The sequence below is a fragment of the Notothenia rossii genome (assembly GCF_949606895.1).
Source record: "Notothenia rossii genome assembly, chromosome: 9".
In the NCBI taxonomy this organism is placed as follows: domain Eukaryota; kingdom Metazoa; phylum Chordata; class Actinopteri; order Perciformes; family Nototheniidae; genus Notothenia; species Notothenia rossii.
The window spans coordinates 37586908-37599537 of NC_136907.1; the positions used below are offsets into that span (position 1 = coordinate 37586908).

At 42.3% G+C, this 12630-nt stretch overlaps 1 protein-coding gene across 8 annotated transcripts in view; it reads right to left on the bottom strand.

The window, feature by feature from the left end:
* Window positions 1–6066, bottom strand: part of LOC307020800 (transcription termination factor 1-like) — a 98975-nt gene extending 92909 nt beyond the window's left edge. The window contains exons 1-13 of one of the 8 annotated variants that reach the window (XM_079652376.1): window positions 5409–5452; window positions 4517–4604; window positions 4310–4381; window positions 3908–4217; window positions 3691–3782; window positions 3250–3291; window positions 2955–3022; window positions 2785–2871; window positions 2368–2678; window positions 2080–2258; window positions 1759–1931; window positions 1412–1626; window positions 17–1300 (exon numbers count right to left, since the gene is read on the bottom strand). In XM_079652376.1, coding sequence (XP_079508502.1) covers window positions 1062–1300; window positions 1412–1626; window positions 1759–1931; window positions 2080–2258; window positions 2368–2678; window positions 2785–2871; window positions 2955–3022; window positions 3250–3291; window positions 3691–3782; window positions 3908–4202 — 1701 coding nt within the window. In that variant the 5' untranslated portion in view covers window positions 4203–4217; window positions 4310–4381; window positions 4517–4604; window positions 5409–5452 and the 3' untranslated portion in view covers window positions 17–1061. Of the gene's footprint in view, window positions 1–16; window positions 1301–1411; window positions 1627–1758; window positions 1932–2079; window positions 2259–2367; window positions 2679–2784; window positions 2872–2954; window positions 3023–3249; window positions 3292–3690; window positions 3783–3907; window positions 4427–4516; window positions 5327–5408; window positions 5484–5970 lie in introns of those variants that run through there. The other 7 variants (XM_079652378.1, XM_079652377.1, XM_079652382.1 and 4 more) reach the window with 7 other exon arrangements.
* Window positions 6067–12630: the final 6564 nt, after the last annotated feature.

Consider the following 12630-nt stretch of genomic DNA (forward strand, 5'->3'; position numbering starts at 1 on the left):
TTACGTTAAAATGAAACACTTTTAAACCATTTAATGAAGAGTCATTCAGCTTTACTCTTTCACAAAGTCCATGTAAAAACATGTTGATAAAATGGCCAAAACTAAATTGGCACATTTGCACGACAAGGTGCCTTTTGCAGTCTTAATTTACTGTTTATGTAAATATTTGTAAAACATCTTAACACATGTTCTGAACTCTTGATTTAACCACGGTCTACTTTACCTCAGAGTCCTGCACGGGTCTGATTTTCAAGACTCGCTCCCGCCCCGCACCCGCGACGTGCAATACCGAACCCGCCCCGCTACCCGCACATATTGCCAATTAGTTCCGCAACCCGACCCGACCCGCCGGCACAAGATCCGCAACCCGACCCGAACCCGCATATATATGAGCAGTGAAAACGTGTAATTATTAACACATGCAGTTACATATTTGGCTCAAAAAGCGTGGGATGTTGGTTATTTTCTCCATCTAGGATGACACCAAAAGCCTCCCAGGCGTTGGATTTCGCTCTTGAGGAAGAGTTATTGAAAATGCTGTATTCTCCGCTAGAGAGCTTCACCTCAGCCATTCAGAATGTGGCGCGCTCAGCAGCAGATAGATGCGCTGCAGAGGTTATGATTATGCTCGGTCCCGCGGGGGAGAGGTCTGAGGATTTAAACATTAAACTAAATTATTATCATTTAAATATATTTATTATGCAACACCCGCAACCCGACCCGCATCATCTTTGTTTTACCCAGAACCGAACCCGGAAAAAAGCGTTTGAAAAAAGACCACCCGCAAATCACATTTTTTGCGGGTCACCCGTCGGGTACCCGCGGATACCCGACCCGATGCAGGACTCTGCCTTACCTACCTAACGAGAATACAATAACAATACAATACAAATGTGTGGTGTTGTTCACATGTTGGATATGAAATAGGACAAATCTGCCATGAAAAATACTCACATCTCTCTTACGTCACAACATTTTGGTCTGACAGACCGCAACATTAAAACAACGGACTGTGTACTGTGTGTGGCAAAATTAACTTTTACCACAAGTTATTTAATTGTTTAAAGGCACCCAAAGCCGGGGGAATTATTAATGCCAAAGTTCGTGTTGGCTTTGAAGGCACGATAAGAGTCCAAAAGAGGAAGCTTTAAAATGTTGGCACAGGTATTTGCCATTGGGAATGTTGACATAGAACATAGGAACTGAAGGCGTGGCAGAGGACTCATACCAGCAGGAGGCACACATGGCACACCTGTAGCGAACATCAACACCTCCTCCAAGGTCACTGAGTTGTCATTTTCTAAAAAGTAGAGAACATTGGAATCAATTGACAGTAAATACTATCTACATCAACACCGGAACTTTTTATAATCTGTGTGTATAAAAATCAGACAAGAGCAAATTGACTAACCTTCACAATCGAGAAGATAGTCTGCCCAGTAACTCATAGCTTTCTCTTCCTGAGCCCTTCTGTTGCTTCCCTGTTGACTAAATTCAGGCTGGAACCGATTTTCCATCTCTGCAGCAGACAGCTTCACATCGGCATGATAGAGAGCAGGGGTCAGGACCGTCGGATGCTGCTGCAGAGCTGTCAGAAACTGCAAACTTTCAAGTCCAGCCTTGAATCTAAAATACAATTAAAAGATGCATGCAAAGATACATATGCATCATGTAGAAGTAAGTAAGCAAGAAAATGGGACAATAGCAACACGTTTTTCATAATTATTTTAGCAATAACAATGAAATACAAAAACCTACCTTTCGATTGCAGTGTTGTTCCTATGGATTATGTACCACTTCAGGTAATCCTCTACTATCATTTTTTTTTCTTCACATGACCTGACATGTCTGAAGCACCCAGCAGTCTGCAACATGGCACTGTTCCGTATCATCAAGTCCTGAAGGATCTCCACTAAGGGTGAATTCTGAATCTAAAAGAAGAGATAACAGAGTCCCACACATTTCAAATATGACACGTAATTATAAAAAATGGTAATGCCAGAAGTATATCTTGAAAGAATGGTTTAACGGACAAAACTCTCTCTTTACCTATTCTAGAATTTCACACCCTTCTCATACCTCTTGTAGGACTTTCCCTATCTCCTCATCTGTAATGTCTCCGACAGATGCCTTGAAACTGCTCTGCCCTGAGATGTAGTTGACCAGATCCTCTGACAGAAAATTAGGACCAGGTCCACCATGCACAATGGACACAGCAATCATCTTCCCTGCTAAATAATACTCATCCTCTCTGAAAGCTGTCCAAGATAATGCAGAATAAAGAAATATTAAATCAGTTTCCATATTTGAAAACACTCCAAGGTTGAAATATGGGTTCTTTTAAAAACATTATACACAAAACAGAACCTGTTGAATTGTAGACCAGGTAGCGGCTCTCCACAGGTCCATCAAATATGGGCCGTTTGTTCAGCTCTTTCATGAGAAGGGAGAGGAATTCTCTCTTGGGGCCACCTGTATCGAGACCTTCCTCAAACCTCCCTTCATCGTCAGAGAATTTCACCAGGATGTCTTTCTTTTCTGAGAATGTTGCCCTTTTGAATCCTCTGACTGCTCCATCCCAGATGTTCGAGCGACAGATGTTAAATCTGCTGACAGCTCGATGGTCAATCTCTAGGGCCAGGTTTGCAGTTATCTCAGAAAGTGATTGCTGGTCCACCCTGTCATCAGATAAATTATGACCATGTTAAATGGTACACCATAGCACACATTTTTTTTCAGGAAAAATAACAACCACAGTTGAAGTAAGGGTAACTTTTCTCTTACTTTGTATCCTCTGGAATACTGCACTCAACACTGTCTGAGTCATCCTTATCCTCTATTACAATGGGCGCATACAGCTGAGTATATTTGCTGAGAAATTGACATACACAAGTTTACATTGTTGATGTTTTCATATAAAACATACTTGAATTGTAGAAAGGAAAGTATAATACCTATAGCACGCAGTTTCCAGCACACCTCCTGATGTTCCTGGGCCCTCTTGTGAGTCAGAAAATAAGACCTGAATCACAAACCATAACAGGGATAGGACAGGTAAGTTGAAGTATTTTAAATCATGGCTATCAGAGGGCTGATTTAGAAAGAAAAGACTATTCTAATGTACACAAACGTGGATCTCTGGGTCAGTGTGACACATTATTTCATGTAGTTTAAGGCATTAATTGTGTGACAATATTGTCAGACAAGGCTAAATGTGAACAATAGACAATGTTGAAGAGCCACAATTACCGGAGCTGCTGAATCACTGCCTGACTCTGCAGGTTCCCATACCTGGAAGTAAAAAACAATATATCAGTGTGACACTTCAAATTTGACAGAACTAGAGCTTAACCCATTTGAACATAAATATTGAATTCTATTATTCTGACTGATAGTGTATGTGATTTGCGACAGGGGGAATGATCCTTCTTACATTATTACTTTCAGTGAAAAACATACACATTATTATGGTGTGATTTTGCAGGGATCTGCACTAAATAAAGTTGTTTTCTTAAGTTTGTAAAATATGTATAGGCCAGGACGCTGCAACATTTACCGCAATTTAAAATGCTATTTTGGGACATGTTTAATCGTAAAAATATGCCGTCTATGTGAAATCTAGAAACATTTTCACTTCCAGATAGAATTTACCATATAAGCGATCTAAGATACAACAAATGTAGTACTCACTAATGTATCAGCTGCATTGAATTCTGCAGAAGTTGGACTCATGATGATCACCTCTGAATCCGATGAGTTGGATTCAGAGCTGGTTTCCTGAGCTGTGAAATACAAGAACAGGTATAAGAGGATTTTAGACTACTCAGAACAACAGAGTGCTTTCCTTGACAAACAAATCAATTTAAAAAGCTCTTCTTGGTTGGTAATTCATTTCACAATTACTTACAAGATGTAAAGAAATCTTCAGCTGTACAAATGTACAGTGTGATACGTTGGTAGGCCTTCCCCACTACCTCTTTGTACTCGTTTAGAGTGAAGGGTACTTCTGTTCCTGGTATATTAGTTATCTTTGTACCGTCAGGGTAGAGCAGTACGTAGGGAACGCCATGTACATTTCTTTCGAAGGTCTTCATTTTTTGCTCAGCAGCTCTCTGCAATTCGTCCGCATCCGACTCTGGTCGCATCAAAAGGGGAAGTACTGTTCCTCTTACAGTCTTCAGTACACCCTCTTTCAGCCTCATAAGGCCAACTGAAATCTACAGAGAAACAATGAAATAGGCGACTGTTAACTAGTTCAGTGACACTATAAATACATGACAGAATGGACTGTCGGCAAATTTCTTAAAACCTGCTCGTCTCTCCTTCTCTTTTACACTCCGGAAAGTCCGAAATAACTCCAGTGTGCTTTTTCCTGTAGCCTCTGCTTGAAATAAGAGTCAAATCAATCGTCAATGACAAAGAACAGAGAGACATACAATGTTCTCACCCATACTCATAAGATATAGAGTGTACATTGCCTAAGCCTAATTAAAAAAATTAAAAAAATTAAAATTACCTGCACTTGTGCCTGTTTTATCAACATCACACAGGAATGTGATGTCCTTGCCACATGAACAGCAAAAGGCTGATTTAGAAACCTGTTGCTGTCCACAAAAAGGACAATACATTATGACCGGCAACAAAACAAATAAAGTATCATTAGGTTGCTTTGCGCTTCAATTGCATGAACATCTATCTATCTATCTAGAAAGCAAGAAATGTCTGTGTGTGTGTGTCTGTGTGTGTGCCTCTGGCTCGCATATCTCTCTGACTGTTTGTCAAATCGACCTAAGCTTTCGGATATGGCTTGCGGATTGAACGATGATGTGCATCCTTCATTTAGAATTTTTTGGGATTCATTTTTCTAAACCTTTATTTTTCACGAATCTACGCGCTCCGATCGGGTACGCCCCCCGGACAACATTGCAAGCAGCAATTATGGGAGCCAGACAATCGGTCCGCTTAGTACGGGCACAAGCTCTGAACGGCCATGCCCCGAACGGGCACTGCACTAGTTTTTAAATAACACTAACACATTTGGAAAGACTAATCAGTACTACTTTCAACGCTGGCTTAATACAAGGAATATCCCAACATGGATTGCAAGTGTGTCTTAATCACGACATTCCCCACTGACAAGGGCAAGACAGTCCTCAGGCAGTTAAATACGCTAGATTTAAAACGGTTCAAGCTGCACAGATAAATCGAGCAGAATCCAACAGTTTTCACAGACAAGCAAACAACTTGAAAATAACTTTCTGCAGTTTTGATCAAAGCTATGTTCTACGAACATTATACACTACACACATAATCTGCTCCCACACACAAAATAACGTCATTTAAAGTCATAAATACAGCAGCGACAGATATGATCTACATCCTGTGTAACTTTAACATTATAAACTTACCCATGAGATGTTTCCTGGAGATCCCCCAGCCTTCTTCTTCTCTCGCATAAAAAAACGCATGTGCATCAGCAATAATAGTCCCCGGTAATTCACTTCCGTTGTATCCGTTTTATTTGCATCGCGGCGTTTTTATTTGCGCGGCGTTTCTGTTTCTTTTTATTTGCAGCGTTTTTTTTATTTGCAGCGTTCTTTTATTTGCAGCACCCTGGCCTCTCAGGACCACCGTACTTTACTCATTGGGAACTCAGTATAAGAAAGATCCCACTGTTGAGATATATCTGCCTGTTCAACACACGTTGACCAACAGGGGGGTTTGTGTTCAAATGAAGCCATCACTAATAATAATAATAATAATAATAATAATAATAATAATAATTTGAATTTATATAGTGCCTTTCATAACCACAAGGTCGCTTTACAAAGAAACATATAAGGACAAGACATAAAACATAAACATAAAACAGGGGGCAAGTAATTAGTCTACTGCTAGAAATCCAATTTAGTACTTTTAAGGTGTACTTTTAATGTAATTCTCTGTCAAAGCAATAACTTAATAACTCACCGTCGTCTGCAGCTGCACGCGGGCGAAGGCTGCTTGTTTACTTCCGGTTTCCCATCGGCACATGCGCATGGCACCTAAAAGAGCAGACGGTGAAGAGATCTCACTCTGACTGAGTTTCCTGATCCTTTCTGCATGTGAAGAGGTCTCACTCTGAGTTTCCTGATCCCTTCTTCAGAAGTCGGGTTTCAGGAGCACAATCTCACATATAAATGACATAATATAGGGATCGCCCAGTACTGTTTGTAAATGTCAAAAAAAAATGTTTTTAATTGTTTACAGACCATTTATAATACTTTGAGTTTGACTCATAGTGAAGCCCTCAAAAAGGTTTTTGATGACTATGTCCATACTGTATAACTCCGTTTTCAAATGTATATTTATAGTCTTAAATCATTTTTTTCTTTCTACATGTATGTGCGTTGAATATAGGTTTTTCTCAAATGAACACTGTATAGCGCAAAATTAAATGTATACATCTATTTATTTTCTGCGTATGTCTGCTGTATTCTTTTACTAGCCTAACCCTGGGCTTGTATCTTTATAAATGGATTGTATGACTTTTCCAATCTGATAACTTTATCTCTGGTCATATTTAGCTGCGTTTTATATCTATACTGTATAAGCCCTCCTCTGCCAGCACAGCAATTAAGTTCAGAATTCAGACGTTTTTAAAATACCTGTGTGGCTTACCTCTGGAGTAAACGCGCATTATCATGGATAAAACTGAACAATTAAATGTTTAGAACACTGTGAAAGGTTTTCTCCACCTGCTGCTTTCAATTTCATTAATATATATATGATATTAAATTAAATAAAGACATTACATTACACTTTAACAACATCTTGCAGTGAAATTGCTGTGGACAATTACAAAATATGTGCTTACATAGTACTCATATAGTATAATTCCAATACAATGGCAAAAAATAAACCCCTGTAGGAATACAGGATCCTCAGTCTGAAAGTCTGTGGCTGTCAGTTAATGAGGCTGTTCCCATGCTACAGCTCATTTTAACCAGCAAGTCTTTCTAAATGTCTCCATACAGTCATATGTTCAAGCTACTACCATCGCACAGGAATACAAATGGGCTAATTTAATTTCAAACACAGTTGCAAAAGCAAAGAGATTTTTGCTGTGACATTGTTGTTGACAGATAATCAGATTCCAGTTTCTCACACAGATTTCATGTGGCGCCCCCAAGAGGGGAGCAGGGGGACAATTCAATTCAAGGTTTATTGACATATCATCAGTGCTTAATTTGTAAATCATAAGGTGCCGGAACGCAAAGTACATATGACAGCTCAGGGATGACGAGACGCGTACAGGTCCCGGAACGTATACAGAAAAGGTGCTGAAAGCAACATGAAAATGTCCACTTGCAACGCTGTGGGACTTACAAGCCTCGATTTCAAATAGTATCTATGGTATAAATGTTATGACGATAATTTATAATTTTTTAGGCTAGTACGCACAACATAGGCAAATGCCCACATCACCACAGGTGGGACTTCAGTATACAGCCAGCAATTAATTTCTCAACAGGTTTAACGTGTAAAAAAAATATTTATTAGGCCTATTCAAAGATTGGCACGGCGGCCTATTAATAGACAGTATGTTTGCTCACCATATTTAGTTGTTTAAAACACCCCACATCACGAGCATGTCCGGATTGTCCTCCATCTCTTTTTTTCTGCTTTTACTGCGTGTGTCTGTGGCAGTTCTGTGTCCTTTGGCCACCCAGGACCTCACGTACGGGACTGGATTGAATTTAGCCAGGGGGGGTCCAACAAGATTTAGGAAGAGTAAAGATGACATGGTGGATGTGAGCAAAGAGCTACGGTTGGGAGTGCAAATCAAGTTCATTTGAGAAAATCCGCGCTCACATTCAGCACTTGCAATGGGAATGCTGTTGACAGTAACAAGTAACTCCATCAGCTCATCTGGGGTGTCTTTACCATCTGAGTCTCTGTACGTTCTGTAGGCCCGTATGACTGCGCGCGGGTTGGCAATGTTGAAGCGCTGACACAGTGACTCGACCTCAGTCTCTCCATACAGCGCACCTGCGTCCTCGGGCCAGTATTGTGCGTAAAGCACCTTCAATTCCTCAATGAACTTGTTATATCCAGTTTTATCTGGCATCCGGCCTCCTTGAGATAACATACGGTCCTCCAAGTTCTTGGCCACAGTTAGAAAAAACTGACCTGTCGCTGGACGTCCCACACTCTTCTACGCTCAATGCGCTCTCCTCTCCTACTGAATCTTCCTGCTGTAAGCCAGCTGATGTCGCGGTTCCGCTCGCCTCTTGCTCCGGCTGTTGTACCGGGCTAGTTGATGCCAGGGTACCCACCCGTTGCTGTTGGTGGTCCACCTGGCTGACGTCGCTGCTTGTGGAGGCTTTTCTGACTCGTTTTGAAGTGTCTATTACCTCTTCCTTCTTTTTGAAGAGAGACAGTAAATGTAACTGTCTTTTTGACATTCTTGCATTGAATCACCGTTTCTTCCTCTCTGCGACGTGCTCCTCATGTGGCGAATTTCAAAAGTGAAAGACGTTTGTCCGTTGGTCCAGCTTTTCAGTGCGTCAACACAGATCTCTGACTCTTTCAAATCTTAATCTTAATAAACGACATAAAATTCTTGGGATTTTTTCTGTAAATTAATATCTGCATATTTTATTTCATTTTAACCATTTTTTATTTTTATTTTTTGTGAGAGGTACCGGATCTGCCCAAATAGGTGCCGGAACACAGGGTGGCCAAAATGAAGAGGTGCCGGATCCTGTTCCGGCAGGATCCGGCTCAAATTAACCACTGCATATCATAACAAAACTACGGTGTAGTAGACTAATGAATGAAACGCTTGGGTCACAGGTTCCTCAACAATGCAATTACAAGACATAAAACACATTTAGAAAACAATAATTATAAAAATGATGATTAATGTAGTTTATGATTTTATTTTGCAAATTATCAATCTAAAACATACAATCATCTGGAATTAAGTGGAGTACAAATATATAACATTGGTACTTGGATTAATCTTAAACGTGTTCTGCTGCATATCTTATTATAAAATAATTGCAGACTTATTAATAAATATCTTCATTCCTCAAGATTTCCCTTGAAAGAAATTCAAAACACCTAACAAGCTAAAAAGAAATCCTCCTCAGATAGCTCTTCGTTATAATGTGCCTTCAGTGTAACACTTGAAGGTCTTCAGCAGCTGCTTTAGTATAACACAACATTTCCTTCACACTGTTTTTTAGTTGGAGGGACAATATGACAGTAAAGAATATAGATGAATAAGTGAACAGTGGATGTGAGCAACAGGATAATAATAATAATAATAATAATAATAATAATAATAATAATACATGGGACTTTTATAGCGCTTTTCATGAAACTCAAAGACGCTTTGACAGAGAATTAAGAAAAGACAACAAAAAAAAGACAAAGAAATAAAAAAAGAGATAAACAAAACAGAAAATAGGGGGGGAGGGGGGTGGTCAGTGGTTGAATGCAGTGTTGAACAGGTGGGTTTTGAGTGATGTTTTGAATGCTGTGAGGGAGGAAGAATCTCTGATGGATTGGGGTAGTGAGTTCCAGAGGGTGGGTGCAGCAACGGAGAAGGCTCTGTCGCCCCAAGACTTGAGGTTGGTCCGGGTGGGGAGGGACAGGAGGTTGGCAGTGGCAGAGCGGAGGGAGCGAGTGGGAGTGTGTCTGTGGAGGAGGTCAATCAGGTAGGATGGGGCCAGGTTATGTAGGGCTTTGTATGTCATCAGGAGGATCTTGTACTGAATTCTCTGGGGGATGGGGAGCCAGTGGAACTTGATGAGGACGGGTGTAATGTGTTCACGGATTCGGGTGTGGGTGAGTAGACGGGCGGCGGAGTTCTGGATATATTGAAGTTTGTTGAGGATTTTTGCAGGTGAACCATAGAGGAGGATGTTGCAATAGTCCAGACGGGAGGTGATGAAGGCGTGGATGAGGGTTTCAGCAGCAGTGGGAGAGAGGGATGGACGTAGACGGGCGATGTTTTTGAGGTGGAAGAAGGCTGTCTTTGTGATCTGTTTGATGTATCTGTTGTAGGAGAGGGTTTGGTCAAATATGATGCCTAGGTTCCGGATGTGAGGGGAGGTTTGAACTGGGAAGCCGTCTATGTTGAGAGTGAAGTTATTGATATGTGTGGTGAGCTTTTTTTGTCCAATGATTATTATTTCAGATTTATCGCAGTTGAGTTTCAGGAAGTTAAGTTGGAGCCAGGATTTTATTTCAGTGATGCAGTTTGTCAGGATGGAGTGGGTAGCAGTGGAGATGGACTTGGTGGAGATGAGAAGCTGGATGTCGTCGGCAAAGCAGTGGAATTGAAGTCCATGACGGCGGATTATGTGACCAAGGGGAAGCAGGTAGAGGATGAAGAGGAGGGGGCCGAGAACTGAGCCTTGAGGGACACCTTTGGGGAGAGGAGCGGTGGGGGATTTGCAGTTATTGATGTAGATGAACTGGTTTCTGTCAGAGAGGTGTGAAGTGAACCAAGAGAGGGCAGTGCCGGTGATGTTGAAGGTGGTTTCAAGACGGGTGAGGAGGATGGAGTGATTGATGGTGTCGAAGGCAGCGCTGAGGTCAAGGAGGATGAGGATGTTGAGGTTACCAGCATCGGAGGAGAGGAGAAGGTCATTTGTAATTTTGAGGAGTGCGGTTTTGGTACTGTGGTTTGAGCGGAATCCAGATTGAAAAGTTTCATAGAGGTTATTAGCAGAGAGATGATGCTTAAATTGTGACACTACAGCGCGTTCCAGAACTTTTGACAGAAAGGGTAGGTTCGAGATTGGTCTGAAGTTATTAGGGTTGTCAGGGTTTAGTCCGGGTTTTTTCAGAATAGGGGTGATAGCAGCTATTTTGAGGGACGGTGGGACGGTGCCAGAAGACAGGGTGGCTTGAGGGAGAGCTGGTGTGGTAGTGGTTAAGCTGCTGTAAATGTTGTCTATTTTGCTTTGAAAAAATGTGAGAAAAGAGCTGCATTTGTCTACTGTGAATGACTGAGTAGTGGTGTCCAGGGGGCTGAGGAGTTTGTTTATTGTGGAGAAGAGTGTTTTGGGGTTTCCGGAGCCAGAGTGGATTAACTGAGAGTAGTAGGTGGTGCGGGCATGGGAGAGGGCATCTTTATATTGCTGTAGGTGGTCTTTGTAGGTTTGAGAATGAATTGTGAGACCTGTTTTATTGCGGAGTCTTTCCAGTTGCCGGGCACGGGTTTTCATCAGACGGAGTTCAGGGGTGAACCAGGGAGCAGAGTGGGTGAAGGAAACTGTTTTGGTTTTTATGGGTGCAAGTTGGTCAAGGCAGGAGGACAGAATGTTGTTGTAGTAGTCAGTGAGATCAGAGGGGCTATGGAGGTCCACAAAGGGAGTGGTGGATATTTTTTCAGAGAGGGAGGATGAGAGCGAGGTAGCTGAGACACAGCTTAATTTACGGAAGTTGATTTTGCGTTTTTGCTTTGGTGGTGGGGTGGGAATGTTGATGGTCATGGTGATGGCTAAGTGGTCGGAGAGGAAGAGGTCTGAGCCAGACAGATGGTGAAGGTTTAATCCAGTCGAGCAAACAAGGTCCAGAATGTGGCCACGGTTATGGGTCGGAAAGTTGACATGTTGAATGAGGTTGAAGCAGTTAAGCATGTCCGTGAAGTCTGTAGTTATTGTAGAGTCAGTGGAGTCCATGTGGATGTTGAAATCACCAAGTAGGAGGACTGAGGTGGAGAAAGAACAGAGCTGGGTCAGAAATTCAGAGAAATCAGAGAGGAATGATGGGTTTGGTTTGGGAGGGCGGTAGACAACTGCCAGGACTGACTGTGTGTGACCAGAGAGTTTAAAAGCCAGGTGTTCAAATGAAGGAGCAGATGAGATGGGGATGAGGCTGGTTTTAATGTCCTGTCGGTGTATTACGGCAATTCCACCACCTCGGCCCTCCGAGCGTGGCTTATTTATGTATGAGTATCCATTGGGTGTAGTAAGTTTGAGTGAGAGATAATCCAGAGGTTGTTGCCAGGTTTCTGTCAGACAGAGAAAGTCCAGTTTATTGTCCAGAATGAATTCGTTGAGAATGTGGCTTTTATTGTTGAGGGACCGGGTATTAAACAGAGTGAGCTTTATATTGCTTTGTGTGGTGAGGATTGACTCAGGTGTCATTGCCAGGGCTTGCAGACAGGGGGCGCGCTCGTCTGTATTGTTGTGATGACGTAGTCGAAAGGTGGGTGTGCGCTCAGCTGACCAGAGTACGGGGATGGAGTGACCTGTGTGAAAGTAAACAAACTCGCGACCGGAGCCTCTATGGATGTATCTGGTTCGTTTTAGAAGTTTGTGGTTTTTGATGACAGAGATGCATAACGGTGTGGAATGGTTGTTGAGTTGTAGAAGTCTCGCAGCGGAGTACCTAAATGCCATGCCAGGCAGGAGAGACGGAGCGTTGAGTGGATAGGTGAGCCGGGCACCCGCTAGCATTAGCAGCTAGCGGGTATCCTGCAGCTTGATGACTGCAGAGGTGCAGGCAGCTAGCTCCAGGAAGAGGGGTCCAGGCCAGCCGAAGGCACACGTTTTGAGAAGTCCGGGAATGGGGTGGAGGCGGCGTTGGAGGAGCTAGGCAGGTGAAGCCGGGAGGATCAGTAGGAGA